The sequence below is a fragment of the Triturus cristatus genome, chromosome 3_1 (genome assembly GCF_964204655.1).
Source record: "Triturus cristatus chromosome 3_1, aTriCri1.1, whole genome shotgun sequence".
NCBI lineage: Eukaryota > Metazoa > Chordata > Amphibia > Caudata > Salamandridae > Triturus > Triturus cristatus.
Window position 1 is genome coordinate 817,774,555 of NC_140583.1, and position 19,032 is coordinate 817,793,586.

Genomic DNA, 19,032 nt, shown 5'->3' on the forward strand with positions numbered 1-19,032 from the left:
TGGACAATGACCCTCGAGGTAGGGGAACACGTACACTCTAGTGCTACACTTTTAGCCTTCGCTCAAAGAAGAATAACGTCCTAAAGGAAGTGTAAAGAGGGGTGCATTATGAGTTGCAGAGGAGAGCAGTGGGGTTTTATTTACAGCTCATGATGACCACAAAATTACCCAGGGCTTCTTTTGTGTTGGTTTTCTAGTTGGGGAGCCAACCCCTGCAGGTCTTAAAATCTCCTCTGGCCCTTTTTGTGCTTTGATGACCACAAAATGATTCCACTGCCATCAGCGGGTAGAAGAATGCTTGTCCATCAGTTCTTTCTGGTGCGGTTTAGGGCAGGGGGGTGCTCAAACCTGCCCCTTTGCTGGTTCCTGGAGGCGTAGAGACCTTTAGCCAAGATACTTGTAACACGATTGAGGAGTCTCTGGAGCATCGGTGTTGCACTGGAAGTGAAGGATGTCTACTAAAACACTTAATGATACCCATAATGTGTTTTCTAGCATTCACAATCCTTTCCTTGGGACTTCTCTGTGAAGCCCTTTATGTGGAATGGGCCTCGTTTCACGAGTGTGCTCTGCAGGGCTCCGAATGCTTGGAGCGTTTCTTGGCAAGCAGAAGTACTCTTGGAACATTCCTCCTTAACCAGGGCCTTTCCAGCACCCTTTCGTGCCCTTCCATTGGATCTTGTTTACGTTTACTGGTCTAGGCTCTCTAAGGGGATTTAGTGTGATATGAGCTAGATTGATGCTTCTAAATCTGCCGGGCCCCACACACCCTCTGCATCTCGGTTCTCTTCAGTTCTGTCTTCTCTCCACAGGACCTGGACCTGCCGGTGGTCGGCTCTCAGCTAGTGGGTCTTGTTCCCTTGAAGGCCCTCCTCGATTCCGCAGAGTATTATATCCAAAAGGAGAATCTCTTCATTCTGGAGGAGGAGCACAAGATACGACTGGTAAATTGTTTGGATGAGAGGGTTGTGGGTGCGTGGGGATCTAATGAGGGAGGTGCTCGGTGGAATACCAGGAAGCTATCAGGAGTGTAGGGGCTATGGAAGACTGTGACCTGAGGGGGTGGGGGAAGGTCTTTTACTGGTGGTAGACTCTGTATTGTAAAAGGAATAGATGTGAATAAGGGCTTGTCTTGTCAATAGAGGGGGCAAGCGAGGTTGGTTTGGAAACACGAAGGTTGAAGAATCAACATTTTTAATTTTATTATTTAAATGGTTATTTATCATATTTGTTAATTACGTTAATTTCATGATTCAAGTGCTTACTCTCTTGATGGATTGGCTGGTGCTTTGGCTCTTGGATCCAAGTCAGACCCCTGTTTTGGCTCTCCCTATGAATTTGCTGGCTCTCCCATCTCTGCTAATTGCCCTAGTTTAGCGAGTCTGTCACTTTGAGAAGCTTTCTTTGGCTGCCCATTGTCCAATCTTCAATGGATAGAGGTTCCTGGGCTGTAAAGGCTGGAATGCAAGAATCTCGATGCCTGAAGATGGCGATGTTAAACATTGGCTAGTTGAGGGAGTAATAGTATTTCCCTCCATTTGCACAGGTTTAGGGCGGTTAAAACGTACCACCTGCATGTTGAGAGATGATGTTGTGAACTGTGTCCATGCGTCTCTTTAGCATGTTACTGCCTTGCTCATGATGTAATTGTGTGTTGTGGTGCCTGTTCCCATCCCTACAAATATGGCACAGAGGCACTTACTGTATCCCTTACCTGAAAATGTTTGGTAGCATCCTACACACTCATGTGACCCCTGTGTGACTCTTTCCTCTTGCCCTGAGACATTTTACATCTGTCACCCAATATGATTCTCTGTGGTACCATTTAATGCTTGTGCCTACAAGGTCTATAGTTGGCTCTATTATACCTTCATACCGCTCTGTGGCCCTTAGCTGCAGCCCTCGCCCTGTGTTCTATGGTTTGTCCCTGAGGCTATCTATTGTACCCCCTCAGTGAGACACTGATCCTCCCTTCAGAACACATTTGCTGCCTCTTGGTCTTGCTACCCTCATCTGCGGGTAGCGTGCTGCCCACAAGATTTCTTGTTTTATTTGCTTTTTGCTTTCCTTTCCTGGCTTTGAGATGTACCTTCTCCTCGCCACCAATGTTTCCCTTGGATTTTATTGTTCTTCGTTGGCTCTGTAGTATTTCATACCTGCTCACCTCCCTCAATGGACTGCTATGGACTATTGAATATTGCAGCCATATATATTTAAAAAGTCATTGTGAATTGAAGAGAAAATCTTTTTATGTATATTATATATGTTGTAAGTTTGGTCGATGTATTTAAATGTTTGCTCACCAGATAAATAATATTGGAGACTTGGAATTGGTGGCTGCTTTTGAGTTTAGAAATAAACCAATACAGGTGGTTGGGATAATGATACCCAGCAATAGAGATGCATTCATTTTTTCTCTGAGAATGGCTCTTTAAATTTGTTCCCACACATTACTTCGTTCAATCAAACAACATTTGTAGAGCGCACTACATACCCGTGAGGGTCTCAAGGTGCTGGTGGGGGGGGGGCGCTGCTGATCGAACAGCCAGTTCTTGAGTAGCCTCCTGAAGGTCTGCAGGACTTCGTTCATACCTCCCCCCTTGGCAGCAAGTCCCAGTCTCTGCATCTTATATGACCCAGTGAGGTTTGCGGCTTCCTCTCTGTATGTCCTTGTTGAACTTTAAACAGAGTCTGTCCTTCTATCAGTGGCGTAGGAAGGGGGATGCAGGTGGTGCGCGGGCCACCCCAGGTGTCATCACTGAGGGGGGTGACAAAATGTAAAAAATGTGTTTTAAACACATATATTTGTCATTTTGTCAAGCCGGGGGTGACGAGAAATTTTCTGCATCTGGTACCACCTGACCTTGCTACGCCACTGCCTTCTATAACCTTTTTCTCTTCTATTGTAGGTCATTAGCCGGCTGGGACTGGACTCCCTGGCTCCCTTCAACCCCAAAGAGCGGATTATTGAGTAAGATGTTGTCTTCTATTATTCATGATGTATATGTTTTAACATACATCTTCCAGTCACAGCATGGAAGCATCACCATGATATACAGAAGTAATGCAGGTGAAGATAACAATGACAGCACTTATCTTTGACACTAAGGGTCTAGGCCTTATATAGCGCAGTGTTTCACCCACAACCACATTCAAGCTGTTTTTTGTTGTTGTTTTTTTTACGGTTCAGCACAGCACCAAATCCAGCTGGGACACTTCCAGTGAAACTGAACTGTTCTCCTACTGAAGGAAGTGACCCGAATCAGGTCACCCGGGTCACATGCGACCACCTCTCTGCCTGCCAAGAAATGAATAGTCCATCAGACAGAGAATACAAACCAAAGCATTTATTAAGATGGGGCTGCAGCGGAGCCCAGTCTGACCAGTCACCTGAGATGACTGCTGAGGGACTGACTCACACAATATGCTTTCCAACACCTCCCAAGTCACACCCTAATGGAAAACTACAGCCTGGGTAGAGGCTGAACAAAGGAGGCAAACGAGGATGAGCCATGGCACAGGGCTAGGTACATGCTATCTCGACCCAAAGTCCGCTCGGCCGGTGTCTACCATTCTAAGATGTGGGAACAAGTATCTAAGAGCAAAGGTATGCAACAATAGATAGTACATTCATTAGTGCAGCAAAGCGTCAACCTTGAGAAATATAAGCTGGAGGCGCAGGGGCAACCTTTCTGCTGAAGTAAGCATTGAGACAGAAGCTCGATCTTAGTTACAGAACAAGATGGCGCCAATAAAGATGGCACCATGAATGCTAACTTAACACGGAATAGAGTTCGAGCATAGCAAAGCGATCATTTTGATTCTGTGCATTACAGAAATAACATTTAAAATCTAACACTACTTCACACTTTTCTAGTCTGTCTTCTTGTGGATAAACACAATGCTGTCCTGGCTGTGGTGGCATAAGTACTATGCGTAGGGTCTTGTTGGGAGCCTGTAGGTCTTCCTCTACTCTGCGATCTTCTCAGCCTAGCAGTCTAATATTGGTCAAACTCTTAGTGTTCTCTAACTTCAAGTGATCCTTCACATCAGTGGGGTAGCTAGCCCCATGGGCGCCCGTGGCGGTCTGTGTTTGCTGCCCTTGGTGGCTGCTGTGAAGAGCGGGCAGGGTGGGTGCTGGCGATGATTTTCTCCGTTTGCCGCAGGGGTGGCAAACGCATTGAGGAGTGGGCGGGGGGAGGATGCTGATGCCGCCCCGAGATGGCAGGTGATAGCAGGGGGCAGCTGCTGCCCCCAAAACTCGTGCTGCCCGGGTCGGACCCCACCCCCCCACTGCTAAGCCACTGCTTCTCAATAATTGAAGCAATGAGGGAGTGCTGGGAGTTTACAAATGAATTGTTGGATTACCTCTCTTCAGCTGCTTAATACCCAGAGTAGCAGTTCTTTTCTAAGCTGCCTGTGTTCCTCCACTCTACATGGCCTCCGTTCTGTTCTCTACAGCAGACACCGAGGCTTCAACGCCATCCACCATTTATGAAGGCTGCTCATCAAAGCCACGAGCGCCCTTCCACCTACTGAGACATTGATGTGTTCAGTGGTTCTCTTCTCCTTGGGTTTGTCAAGTGCAACATGCTAGCCAGTACGGAAGCATTGCCTCAATAATGTGTTGTCCCTTGAAGAACCGGTTTTGTTTTGTTTCCAGTAGCCAAACCTCAAGGGTGACAATGGCATTATGGCGCCTCCACTTGCATTCTGTAGCTCTCATGCCCACTTGAAGGTTTGTATTTCAGCACCACCTACACTGGCACAACGTGGATGGACAAGTGTGCCCTTGGCAACCACAGGGAAGATATATTCATCCAGAGGCAGCTAGTTTATTTAACCCAGTTGCAGAAATTAAGAGACCAGTCTGAATTAGCTGCTCCCCTGCAGATCCGTGGCTTGCAAGGCTCTTGCCAGTCCTCGCCCCTATGCAATTGGTCCCTTATCCCTTTGTCCTTCTGGGCTCCTCAAACAGAAATGAAGTGAGTACAGCCACGGTCTTAGATCCTTCCCTGTTAGGAAGGATCTTCAAATCACCACCTAATCCACTGTAACTCGAATAAACTCATTTTTCTATCACAAGGAGCAGCACCGTTGCACCTGCAGAGTCCTCTTTGGAATGGTGCATTCCTTTGCTGAAGCCATCAGCAAGGGGGAGCGCACGGGAGAAATGGTCCAGCCACAGCTCATGTGATGGCCTCTTACATAATTAACTGCACTCCTACAGCCAACACCTGCCACATCAGAGTGGGCAACTCTTGTAGATCCACCTCCCCATCTGTGCTCCACATGTCCCACCCTTTGAAGACCCTGAACAGTGTCACAAATGAGGTGTGGAGAGGATTGCTGGATATAACACTCAACAGTGCGCTCCATGGTTTACTACTAGGGAGATTCTTTCTTAGCCTGAGAGGGCTTACCTTCTAATACAAAGTGAGACTGGATGTCCATGTTGAAATATGGATAGAGATTCCATATCTCTTCCAAGACATGAAAGTGTTATCCAACTTTCCAAAGGCAAAAGTGAATGTATCTTGTTAACCTCCTAATATGACAAGTGGCCAGGGGTCCACATTGAAAGTGGTGCTCTATAGATGATGGATAGTGTGCCCCACATTGGTAATGATTGCATTTCTTCCATTTTCTCCTTTTTAACACGTATGCCTTAGGGCAACTCCAGTGTTTGCATTTTTGCCTGAAAAGCTGGCCTAAATTAGTTGGAATTAAAAACACACACTACAAAGTAAGTCATGTCCTCTAGTGTACTTCAGAGTTGAGCACATTTTCACATGCTCTTTAATCTGTATATGGTGTCCCTGGACATTCTAGAGGAGACCCTGTGTGTACCCATCCACCAGTACTCGTGATGCCGAGCACCACTGGAGAATCTCCACCATTGACTATTTACTCCAGTGATATGATGGTCTATCAACAGTCCAAGCCTTGATTTCAGACAACTTTCCTATCCCAACGACTGAATTCACAGGGCTTGCTATGAAAATTAACAACTTGTAGAGAAAGCTTTACTTTGACTGATGGCTTCATTCTTGCAGGTACATGGTCCAGGATGATACATCTGACGCCAGCCTAATATCCTGTTCCCTTCGTGCCTTTGTGGCACATGTTGGTGCTCGGTCTCCTGCTCCTGGAGGAGGGTCAGTGGCTGCGGCTGTATCCGCCATGGTATGTCTGGTCAATGGGGATTCTTCTCTTGTGTCACATGATCTAAACAGTCTACTTTAGACTGAGCAGGGCTACTTCAAGTGAACCTGAAGGGTTGGTGGTTGGACAGGTGTAAGCGAAGCAGGATGTGGAGTGGTCCCTCACAGGCACCAGAAATCACAAATACAGTTTGGGACTTGGGTGAAAAGCATAGGTTCTTGATTTCTTAGGTCTGTTAAGCACATACCTTAACAAAGAAAATGCTATTTTGAAGAGATGCCTCACGTTTCAGTTGTCAGTTGTCTGTGAGTGGCGAATAAACCATTTTTAGATGACCTTACTCCGAGACTGCAGATGCAGGAGCCTTTGGCAGGCATCTCATGCTCTGGTGGCAGCTGGAAATCGGCCCCAGTAAAATCTGGCACTGCTTTCAGTCCAAGGAAGCCGGAAGACAATCGCAAGGTTCCTGCTACTACAGACTGAGTGAACTCCTCTCAAAATTAAGGTAAACTGATGTTGAATGACCCTTGGTACAAATGCTCCTGCCAATGGGGCTTAGTTGTACCACATTAGCCCCAAAGAGCAGGTTATTGAGAAAGATGTTGCCTCATATTCTACAAGATACATTTTTTTAATGTATTGCTTTTGGTGGTGTTTACCAAAGGAAACCATAGTCATGGAAGGATCACAATGAGAAAAGTAACCAATGCTGTGCAACTGTAACAATAACAGTGCTTGCCATAAAAACAAGAAAGTAAAGCTCTTATAGAGCAATGGTCCCCCGTAAATGGCAATGGTCCACCAATTACATCCTCTATGTAGCAATAGGAGGGGAATGTCCTCTTATCTTCCAGACCCATTGTCCAGAAATCTGAGGGACCATTTCACGAGGGCTTTTAGCTGGGTTCTGCCCATCTGTGTAAATGTCAAGGACTCTCTTGAAAATCACTACTACTTGAGGGAGGTTTTAACTGAGCACTCTGTCCTTGACCTTGAATCTCCTGTTTGGATATAAAACCCCATCCAACCTTGCAGTATCTCTGGGAGTCCTGGCGTGTGTTAGAGGTCTAGTACCAGCCTGAGTGCTTCACACGTGTTGCGATACAACAACCACTGTAGTTGAGGATGTGACCATTTAGCTGCTGCGGATCTTCCTTGTGAGATTTTGTCCTGAGCTTTGTATTTCATGCTATAGTTAACTGCTTCAATGGGACTTTGGTTCCACAGACAGATTATGAAACATTACATGCAGAATCATAGTAAAGCCCGGAAAGAAGAGGTTCTCTATAAGAAAGCTTTGTGAGCAATAATGTGCAAAAGCGTATGCCCTTCTGTACTCGTGATTGAGCAGGATGAAAGAAGTCTGATTCATCGAGCATGCTATGGACACATCCAAGTGCATCCACAGTTCCTAGAATATGATTGGCTGAGGTGGGTATGTAGACTTGCATTTAGAGAGTCAAAGTGGACTTCTAAAGCTCAACATTCTGTATTCATTTGAAGCACATATTAGGTACAGTTTTGTTGGATGCATGGTTGATGGACCTGATAAAACTTAGTTTTAATGAAAATGGAGGTTGAAGATGTTTGTTTCTGTTTGATTTATAAAGTGTGAGACTACCCAAGCACTGGCTTCCAAGTGGTATGTCTAATGTCTAATTGGCATGTTCACCTCTGAGTAAAGAGGATGAATCTAATAATTGGTAGACTGGAAAAGGGGCATTACCTGCAAGGGACTGGAGTAAACTGAGTTCTGGCGCTCTTCCAAATTACCCCATTTTCAGTCTTTAAAGCACCTCAAAAACTACATGAACCAAGTGATGAACTCTGAAGTGTCAAAGTATACAGTGAGATTGTTCCAACAGCTCCTGTGCAGAACTGGCAAGTCTCCAACACTACAGTGAGCCAGACCTTGAGACCAAGTCTTGGCCTAATGCACAATGGAGATTGGAAGAAAGGTCCCATTTTGACCTAGGGGAGTCAGCGGAGGGTGAGAGCAAGAATATGGAAAGGGAGGTGGCTGTTTCAGACCAGAGGTGCACTCTTTTATGGTTACCGCTGCGGTTGGAGTAGGGACCACCAGTGACCCAGTTAGGGAATTGGCATAAGCTCCCCATGGCTTTGGGGGACCATAAATATGGCCTGGTGCTCTGTGACATGCCTGTCTATATAGACTATATTTCGAGTGACTGCAATTAGAAGACTGAAATATGTGATTAATGCACAGGGTATCTGAGATGACTTGGTGCAATGCTACAACGGGCAGTTCCCTCACCTCAATGGAGACAAGACACTCGGCCCACCTGATCACATGGGCATAGACAATAGGGTAGGGCAAACGTCTACAAATTGGTACCCTCCAAGAAAGCTACCTGGGTGAGTCCAACCTCCGAGATAGGATGATAACGTTCTGAGACTGGGACAACGTCTATAACGTCTGCACCTTTGTAGCAGAAGGAAGACCTATTAGTTACCTGGGAATTAGATCTGTTCATCAGGGCAGTAGCACCCTCAGCTAGGTGAAGGTTTTGGATTAGTTTCATATGACTGTGCCAAGAGAAGAGTGGAAGACCACCAATGCATCCCTGAGCAACATAAGGATGACGAACAGTGGAGCACATCCCGAACCATCTGTGAAAGGCATACTTTCTCAAAAAGTAAAGTAGAAAGTCTCAAACGTACCCCGCTAGCTGCATGCCATAAAACAATCCGCAATGCTTGGAATATGCGCAGCATTTTCTTAGCAATCTCAAAAGCAAAATAGGATCTTTCACATAAGAATTCAAGACCTGTTTCAAAGGCTTGAGTGGATATCTGACCTCCCAGGGTGCTAAATCAGATGATCTGGAAAAAGAAAGCCGAAGTCTGCTCAAAGGAGTAAGCTCAAAGGTACAGATCATTAAGGGACCAGAGGACCAGAATATCAACCTGCAACTAAGGCTTAAAGGCTTGGAAGACCGGTCCATCAGAAATAACATGCATAGTAGTGGTCTGCCACACTTATGGAAGAAGATATCCAAAGCTGTGCATGTGATTGAATTCATCACGTCTATACTTCTGTCCTTAGAGGCGCTATGCCCTCAGACTTTCTTACACGAGTACATTTTTTTAATGAGCCAGAAAAGCTAGAACAAAGGGTTATTTTATGTCCTGAGGTCAAGGGCACATTTATTTCAGGATCTGGTAGGCTCCACACGCAGAAGGTGGAATGGCCTATTGCCGACTTCAAGAGCACAGGAAATTCCATATCAATGCGGAGAGTCATTCTGACTATTCCTTAAATGGCAGGGGGAAAAGGAGGATTGTCGAATCACTTGGTAAGGAAAAAAACTCCTTGGTGTAAGAGGAGAGATGTTTTACATAATGCTAATCCATTGCCACAGCTTCTACTTAGGCACCACTGAAAGTACAAGGAACCACCCTTTGCCGCAGCCAGAGTGAACCTGCTTCAGCGTCCGAGTTAGGTTTGCAGGAAAAATGATGATGATACTTGCAAGACGGAGAGCTCACCCTCACAAGGAAGAGAAAAGCTCTTAGTGTCTCCCTGCAGCTGTTTACTCATCAGACTGGCAAACCTGAGGTATAATGGGGGTGGGTGGATTGAGCTGGGCGGTGGTTGGCCAAGAACTCCAAGGCAATGGGTCCATGTTTATGGTAGATGTAACCTAGCATTCCGCACTTGCTGTATTGAAAAATATTACTAGTTATTTATTGTTTGGAAAGAAGATTGGTCCCCTAATTATGACAACAGTTCCGTCGATATGAGCAGGTTCGTTCATCTGTTTAAAAAAAAAAGACAAAATAATAATTATCTCACTCTTGACAGTCGAGGATCTTCTCTTCAAGCACTGACTTATTGCACATATGGGTTAGCTTACAGGTGCCAAGCAGTGATCTGTTGAAATGCCTTAGTTTTAATGTGAAAGGCCTTAACACACCTGCAAAGAGTTTAGTGGTACCGAAAATAATGCACAAATCAGTGTGATATATGCTTGCTACAAGAAACCCACTTATAAAAGAAAAACAAAAGTCTCAATTCTAGATGGTTTCCATCAGGTCCTATCTGAACAGGAGGAGTGGCAATACTAAGAACGAATAGATGTCGGCGTGAGGTTCTGAAGGTTGGATCCAAACTCTTGTACTGGAATTGAGCTCACACGGGGACAAAAACAATAACCATAGCTAGTCTGCAGGTTGTGGAGTTTGAGATATCAAGAGGTATAGAAATACTGGTGGACTGCTGAGGGGTTAAGAGGGTCTCTGGATTTTGGGTTGAGTCCATTCTTATTGTTGAGTTTAATTTTATTTTAATAATTGAACCATTGATATGTGATCCTTAAAAACTGGGTAGAGCCATAGGCACCACTGTCGACATTATTTGTCGACTTGTTCTTGTATCTAAAACGCAATAAAGAGATTTCATTCTAAACTGTGGTAGACGTTCCACCTTAATTTTATTTCCAGTTCATACCACTGGCCATCTCCTCAAGCTACAAGTGCTCTAGCGACATCGACAGACCCCAAACCCTGCATTGCTCGACCACACGATTTCATTAATTGTTTAACGGATCACAGAATAGGGTTGATCTTCATCCACTGCCACTGATCGGATTCGCACCCACTGGCGAGTGTAGTGTGCATTAGGGTTTATGTTCCTACTTTTAACTGCCACAGGAGCAGTGCGGGCAAATGCTAATGTTTCTCCAAAATAATTCTGCATTCCTTTTAGACTGTAAATTGGGAAACAGCAACACACTGTGAAAGAGAAATAATTCAAACGCTTCTAAAGGGGCAGGTCTGGAACATTCATTGTTCCGCTACCAGAAGTACAGATGATCATTGGAGCTGTACTTGTTCCTGCTGTGCATGTACCCTTTTAATTGCTAGAACACCGATTCTACGGAAAAAGTTGGCATAAGTTGTGTAATAATCTAAGGAATTCCTGGAGCAAAAATGTTTAGTTTAACCAGTCAGAGGGCTTGCAAGACTGACTTGCATATGGCCAGGTCTAAACTGGGGTGGCATGGTGAGCAAAAGAATGATGGATTTAACCCAGATCTCTTGACTGGAGGTGAAAGTTTTGATTTGTTCTACATTCCGTCCATCAATTGTGTGTCTTTTGCTTTCTCGCCCTAAGTCTGCAAAGCACTGTCCGCGTCGAAGATCACCCGCTTGGGATCGTTTCTGTGAATCCTACGTGCTGGCGGGCAAATGGTGGTTTGGCCAACACGCGAGTGCAAGAATCTCTCATTCGACCTTGCCTTAGCAGAGCCAAGTGGAGTTACAGCAAGAGACTCTTTTGCCAGCTACTTGCACCCCCTGGCAAGTAGCTCAGATCAAGAAAAGGAGAGGAGGACAGCTGGTGATGGGGGCTACTAGAGGACACCTTCAGTTTGTGACCATTTATTTTGGAGATCATCTTTTCTAGTAAGCGGAGGCCCAGTGGAGCCCGGATGTGAACCTTTTAAGTGGGTGAAAACTCTCCCTCATTCTGTGCCTCTATCTTTCAGCGCCCATAAAATCAGAGCAAGGGAATATACCATGTTGACCGTCTAGCCTTGCATCCTGCTTCGTCCTCCTTCAGCACACTGTCCTATTCCGGACATATTGGCATACAACCTTCTTCGCCAAAACCTTGTGTCTGGCAAATCTACAACTTCCAGACTGTTGAATACAAACTATGAAAAGTTCTTGCTTGAGAGTTCTTTTTTCCTCCAAGGTAACATTGTTCAGTCGTCTCAACTGCTTGTGCAGCCGAGGTTGGCCCTTCCAGGCCTGGCCCAGCCCGAGAGACTTGTCTCGCTAAAGAAGACTCATGATAATGTAAGCACTTTCATCAATGGTTTTCTACCGTCCCAAAATGTAACCAGTCTTTGTACTCTATATATCTGCCTCTATAAAACCTTTATCATAAGGTTCTGGTGTAACAACCGTTTGGATGGTTAATCTATTCTGGGTGGGGCCTGAGTGCTTATGAGGGACGAGTATATCAAATATTATTGAATGGTTATGCAGAAAGCTTGATAAATAACCGCAAAAATACTTCAAGTGTATCCACAGCAATTGCTATTGAGAGGTTTGTTCTTTCGCATGGTATTTTGTTCAGCTTAATTTCTTTTGTGGCGTTTTAATCAGTTTATGTATTTTCCTAGACCGCACATCATCGGAGGACTCTAGGCCCCCCCCCCCCTCCCCCCCCCCCCCGCTGCAAATATGTGTGCTCCATAAAAGCAACAAAGTCCGAGTAAAACTTAGTTAACCACCCCAAACATACAAGCTTTTTACAACATGTGTTGCTGGCATTGTTATAGCATTTACAACCATTACCCCGGTTTTGTATTGTTGGCAATTTATAGTATTTGCAACCATTACCAAGGTTTTGTATTGTTGGCCTATTGATAGCATTTGCAACCATTACCAAGGTTTTGTATTGTTGGCCTTTTTATAGCATTTGCAACCATTACCATGGTTTTGTATTGCTGGCATTTGGTAGTATTTACCACTTCCATGATTTTGTATTGTTGGCATTTTATAGTATTTACAACCATTACCAAGGTTTTGTACTGTTGGCATTTTTATAGCATTTACAACAATTGCCATGTTTTTGTATTGTTGGCATTTTTATAGCTTTTACAAACATTACCATGGTTTGGTATCACTTTTTAAATCGGGGTACTTTTTTGTGTGGCGTTTGGGGGTGGTCGTTTTTTTTTGGTATTTGTCTGTGACAGGTAAGTAACTTTGGGTTTAGTTTAGAGGTGGCTTGTGTTGGTAAGCTTGAGAAAAAAAATTAATTTGATATTGGAAGATTTTTTGTTGTGTTTGTGGGGTAGACTCTGCAAAATAATTTTTAGATTTTTTTGTTTGGATTTGGTGATCTATTTATTGCTCGGAAGCTGTAAATTTCTTTATGTACATGGTATATTACGTACTTGAGGGTCTAGCATATTTATGCTGGTTAACTATGTGGTTCTAGGGTGACGTTTGTTGTGGGGTGAGAGTGCTGTTGGTTTGGTATCAGTGAGCCAACTATCTGACCTTTGTATCATGTTGTGCACATAAAGGAGTAGGGATTCTGTTTAAATTAGAATGTCTGAGGAGGATCATTTTTAACTGCCTGGGATGATGTATGGTGTTAAGTGAAGAGTACTGTTAGCTACCCAGTGAAGGTCACCTTAAGGGATATTGGAGGTGGGGTGAAGCATATGATAAGGAATGTGCTGATTAATAGGATATGAGGGTTTTTGGATTTGAGGGATGTGCCCATCCTAAAAAACACTATTCTCTAAACGAGACCACCCTACTCGCCACCACACACGACATCCGCACCCTCCTGGCCCAAGGCCACTCCGCAGCCCTCATCCTACTCGACCCATCCGTGGCCTGCGACACAGTCTCCCACCGCACACTAGTCGCCAGACTACACGACGCAGGCATACAAGGAACAGCCCTGGACTGGATCAGTGTTTCCTCACCAGAAGAAGCCAAAGGATCAGACTGCCACCCTTCCTCTCCGATCCCACGAAAATCACCTGCGGAGTCCCACAGGGGTCATCACTGAGCCCGACCCTCTTCACCATTTTAATGGCCCCCCCTCGCAGCCATCGTCCGACAACACGCCTCAACACCGTATCCTACGCTGACAACACCCAGCTCATCCTCTCCCTCACCAAAGACCCAACCACCGCCAAACTCGACTTCCAGAAAGGAATGCAAGACGTCGCAGTCTGAATGACAATCAGCTGCCTGAAGCTCAACGCTGAGAAGAGTCATTGTCCTCGGAATCAACCCTTCAGCATGGGACAACACCTGGTGGCCGAACGTCCTCTGAAGCCCACCTACCCCCTCAGACCACGCCAAAAACCTCGGCATCGTACTCAACTCATCACTCACCATGAGCCGACAGGTCAACACCATCACCTCCAGCTGCTTCAACACCCTCCGCATCCTCTGCAAGACCTTCAGATGGATCACCCCGAGTCAAGGAAGACCGTCACCCACGCACTCATCACCAGCAGACTGGACTACGGAAAAGCACTCTACGCCGGCATCAACAAGTCCCTACTCCACCAATGCCAGACAATACAGAACACCGCCGCCAGACTCGTCCTCAGCATTTCCCGGCACGAACACATCAACCAATACCTACGAAGACTTCACTGGCTCCCAGTGGAGAAAAGTCACCTTCAAAATCCTCACTCACGCCTACAAATGCCTCCACAACGGACCCAAATAACTCCACAACAGAATCAACTTCCATATACTCAAAAGAAACCTTCGATCTTCTAACCTCGCACTGGCCGAAACCCTGCGCATCCACAGAGCAGGTGGAAGAGCCTTCTCTCACATTGCAGCCAAGACCTGGAATGAGCTACCGGCAGACATCAGACGCGCCCCCCTCCCTGAACACCTTCAGGAAGACCCTCAAGACCTGGCTCTTCGGCTAAACAGATCTGCAAACCCCCACCCCCCCCCCCTCCCCGCCCGTCAGCGCCTTGAGACCCTCACGGGTGAGTAGCGCGCTTAAAATTCCCCAGATCAATTGATTGATTGAGACCTGCTATATATGAATGCATGATGTTAAGGCTGGTGCATAAAAGGTTATTATCCAGTGCTGGGAAGGGGGATATTTAATGGCATGCAAACCGTATGCAACATTGTCGTTTTAAATTCAAAATTACCCGGTGAAATGTGGTGAAAGAATCCGTTAAGAACAGAGCAGGATTTAAAAGTGACATTGTATAGTACGACATTCACATTTAGCACGACCAATCAGAGCGCCTACGAGAGGAATGGTACCACCCATGCCCCATTTAATATCTTGGTTTCGAAGTAGTGGGTCTTTGCAGTCTTGAGTTTTGGTAGTTGGTGGATAGATCCTGGGATAGTTTTCAGGTTAAATGCATAGAGGTTGTAGTTAATTGGTTAGGTTCAAGGCATTAATAAAATCTATAATAGCCTGATATTGGTTATCCTCCAAAAAATATCTGCCCCAGTCCTGCTAGACTAAATGATGCTATATTTCCTATAATTCTTTATTAATGGTTGCTCGATGGACATTAATTGGAATCAACTATTTTCTCTTTTCCTTATATCCATTATTTGAGCTTTTTGAAGCCAGTTGGTGTATATGGTTTTCCTTTTTCTGAACTTGGTTCGGTCCCAGTATTCTTTAGTCCCATAAATGCATTGGTCATGTGAGTTCACCTCTTACCTTCCTTGAACTTGTGCCCACGCTACCCAAGGATGAAACAAAGGTACTAGAGATATTGGATTGGCTTCTAGATGTTGTGAAGTTCAGCCTGGCCATGTATAGTCAAGCGCTAGCATGTCTCTAACCAATTGTTGACCCCTCAGTTCAGCTGAAGAGAGGGGAGAGCCTTACACTTTGTCCTAGGTGTGAGTTTTTACTTAGTATAACATTTTGAATGGCCCCTTGCCTCATTTAAGTTCTAAGCATATGTTGCTTATGGCTTCATGGAGGTTGCATGTGCTTGCTATATAATGTCCTCTTTGTCCCTAGGAATGATGTTCTCTTGTTGGTGACTGTGTGTGTTACAAGGAGGAGGACAGCAACATTCTTGTGATGGGGATCTGGTTAAAGTCCTTGTGGCCAGATGTTGCCTTATGGCCGTTTGTTGGCAACCAGGCATGTTGCAATGAGATGGTGTTGGTGGTTGTGAGTTGCACTAAAATAGTGACCGCGCTGTACAGCGGTAGTGTCTTGTTGATTGCAGATAAGGTGTTGGCATTTAGCTTCATGGATGTTTAGTGTAAAACAGAGCATGTTTTACTATGGGTTAGTGCATCTGAACATTGGGTAGGCTTGGCAGCGCTCATGTTTTTAATGCATCCTAGGAGTCTCCTCATGAGTAATGTGCATATTATTTGGCCTCACCTTTTGTGCAAAGAAGTGATGTCTGCTTCCTGATGCTCAGTTGAGCAGACCAGTGCCATAATTCTGTGCACAGGAGGGACCCACAGTCTTCTCTATTGGGTGCAAAAGCTCTAGTTGTACTTCTGTGCTGAGGGCTTGTTTCTCTCCAATATTGCTTCTGTTCTTGAATGCTGTTGTGAATAGAAATGCTGTTGAATGGGTTTGTTCAGAGCGATAAGCCACTGTGTTTGGTCACACTTTGATGTCACCCATGGTTTATTTTATACACGTGTCCAAGCTTGCAGAAACAGAATACTGATGCTCTAGGCTAAGGGTGTAGAAAGAAAATGGAGATTTAAAAAAAGACAAGAAGGCTACTACCATGTATTTCCATTTTTCGGCAGCCCTGAAAGCGTCATTAGAACACTGGGCAGATACATGATAGATATAGAATGCGCCAGACCGTGTAACACGCGGTCCTCCATTTTCTTTTGATTGCTGCCAAAGACCAATGACCTGCATCTCCGTCACCATTCAAAAGGGCTTCATCCTCCATTTGCTCCATCACTGATCCTCTAGTGAAAGACATTAGAAAAGATGAACAAACCATTTTAAAAGTTAATCTATTCAAATTCAGCCTAATAAGTTACTCATATTCAAAATATTTCAACTTCTGAACACCCCTTCCCTCTTTGCCTGAAATAAAATCTCTATTCTGCTTACACCTTTTCCTTGAAAAATCAGTATTTTATGGTAAGACAAGAGGCTAGGATTATGCATGTTTAAAGCTTTTTAAAGCAAAGCCTGACACATTCTCTCCTGGTTTGAAATAAAACTTAATAAAACCCCTGTGCTTGACCAAGAGGCAGCCATTAATATGTCCTCCATTTACCTCCTGCAAAGTTAACCTTACTAGCCTTGAACATAGACATATGGCTCTAATTTTGCAATGGTAGCTGTAGATGCTGCTTCAAACGACTTCATATAACAAATCCGATAATTTGAACATCTCCTGTTCTTCTATTGTCTTGCACTTCACTCTTTTAAACATCTCACCACACACAATTGTGGATGATCAATAAAACGTGGATACAGCATGGGTTCAGACATTATCTTCATTCTCTAACATATTTAAAAAAAAACTCCATCTGTTTATAATATCTGCTACTCATCTCGGGTACCCTCACATCTGAGACTATCCAGAAGGAAATCTGACAAAGTACCTTTCACATGAATTACCCCAAGGCTAAACACCTATTCATAGGCCACTCTTCAGCCAAAGCAAATATTAAGCTGACATCCCATATTGACTCCTACATGAAATGCAGAAAACTGTAGAGGGGCATACTCTTCATGACCCTGCAAATCAAGACACCTACCAATAGACACACCATTCAAAAGAGAATGACCTGCAGCAACATCCGACTTATGGCAATTAAGTATTTTATAGCACAAAATATTCTTGTATGTTCTTCCTAAAAACTGGCTCTTAGATCTCTTTTGCCTCCGTTGGATCCAAATCATTTTTCAAGCTCCAACAAGAACATACAATCTAGGCACCTCCGGTATCTCTTACTAGTTTCAGAGGCCCAGGACTCACTGAGGGGCAACAAAGTCTATCCTTAAAGCTGATGAAATTCTCCAGATCTTCCAATATTCTCCAAACAAGAATACTAAGAACACCTGACTCCATAAAAGGATGCTTTTCCCCTACCATATGTACCAAGAACCCTTTGTTACCAGATTCATGAGTGGTCTTCTATAACCAACTCCATCACTGTTGGAACCCAAGCTTGTGCCATCCAAAATAGTCACTAGAACCACACGTCAACCTTGTCTGGTTACGAATTATATACTGCATAGACATTACTTATAGTGGGGGCAGATACCCCGGCAGGCCTTGTAACACTTATCCTAGGGTACAAAAGAATGTAACTATACAGCGATGGAATTCTACCACACACTAAGTAGGGTACGATATGTACAGAATAAGGCTGCTACAAATGTATACTATAGTGTCTTTGTACCGTGAAACCTTGAAAATCAATAAAGTTAAAAAGAAAAAAAAAATAAATAACCTTGTCTGGTTACCTAGCAATAAAAAGTTCTGAATCCTTGCGGATGGGGTAAAGGATTAACCTTTCAGCCCCCCCCCAGGCCCCCAAATCCAATCCTCATTGAACACATCCACTATCGCAGCTCGCGGATCTGCGGCCGTATTAAAGAATGCGCCTCATTTTCCTTGTTGGTACCGGACGCTCCTTTTAAAAGGTGTACTTGGTGCTAACAAGGAGAGTGTGCTTTATTAGTTTGAATGTCCTGCCATGAAGTTTTACTGCCCAGGGGGAAGTGCATTTAAGTGTAATACGGAGTGACTTTAAATCAGCCGCTCCGTTTTTCACTGTTAAGGCGGCAACCCGCCTGCACTTTTTTGAGGGGGATTAGAGATCCCTTTGTAGGCAAGTACAATGGATGACAGCACCTGCCTGCAAAGGGGTGTCTGGGGGATCCATAGGACTCTCTTCACCCCCTCCAGAGGGCTTGTTGGTGGCGTACTGTTAGTGCCCCTCCTGACAGCTGCTTTGACTGTGCCTGCGTCAATAATTTGGCACGACCACCGAGGCAAAATAATCCCTCATTTGCATGGGACTACACCGCCATGCAAATAAAGGGAACATCTTCTGGTGATAGTGCTGGTGCACATCCAGCGCCAGCCCTATCTGAATTACAGAAAAGACTACACAAGCGTCTGCGGCACTTTCTGTAATACCAAAGTGCCCTGGGGGCGCGCAAAGTGGGCACACATGCTGTTGCGCTCCCGTGGCACTTTCCATAATACGGCCCCAGGAGGCCAAGTGAAATACTTCTCCAACTGGTGTGTCATGTGAGGCAATAATTTCCCCCTGCAACAGACCCTGAATTTTCTGAATATTATCTCTGTAAAACATTCAATTGCTGTAATAATCTATATCTAAAATCCACTTTGTGCT

The 19,032-nt window shown here is 44.7% G+C and overlaps 1 protein-coding gene across 5 annotated transcripts in view; it reads left to right on the plus strand.

Moving 5' to 3' along the window:
* Positions 1 to 19,032, plus strand: part of FTCD (formimidoyltransferase cyclodeaminase) — a 151,362-nt gene that overhangs the window by 107,157 nt on the left and 25,173 nt on the right. For all 5 annotated transcript variants that reach the window (XM_085645163.1, XM_085645165.1, XM_085645164.1 and 2 more), the window contains 3 exons: positions 813 to 944; positions 2,910 to 2,971; positions 6,057 to 6,186. In XM_085645163.1, coding sequence (XP_085501289.1) covers positions 813 to 944; positions 2,910 to 2,971; positions 6,057 to 6,186 — 324 coding nt within the window. The remainder of the gene's footprint in view (positions 1 to 812; positions 945 to 2,909; positions 2,972 to 6,056; positions 6,187 to 19,032) is intronic.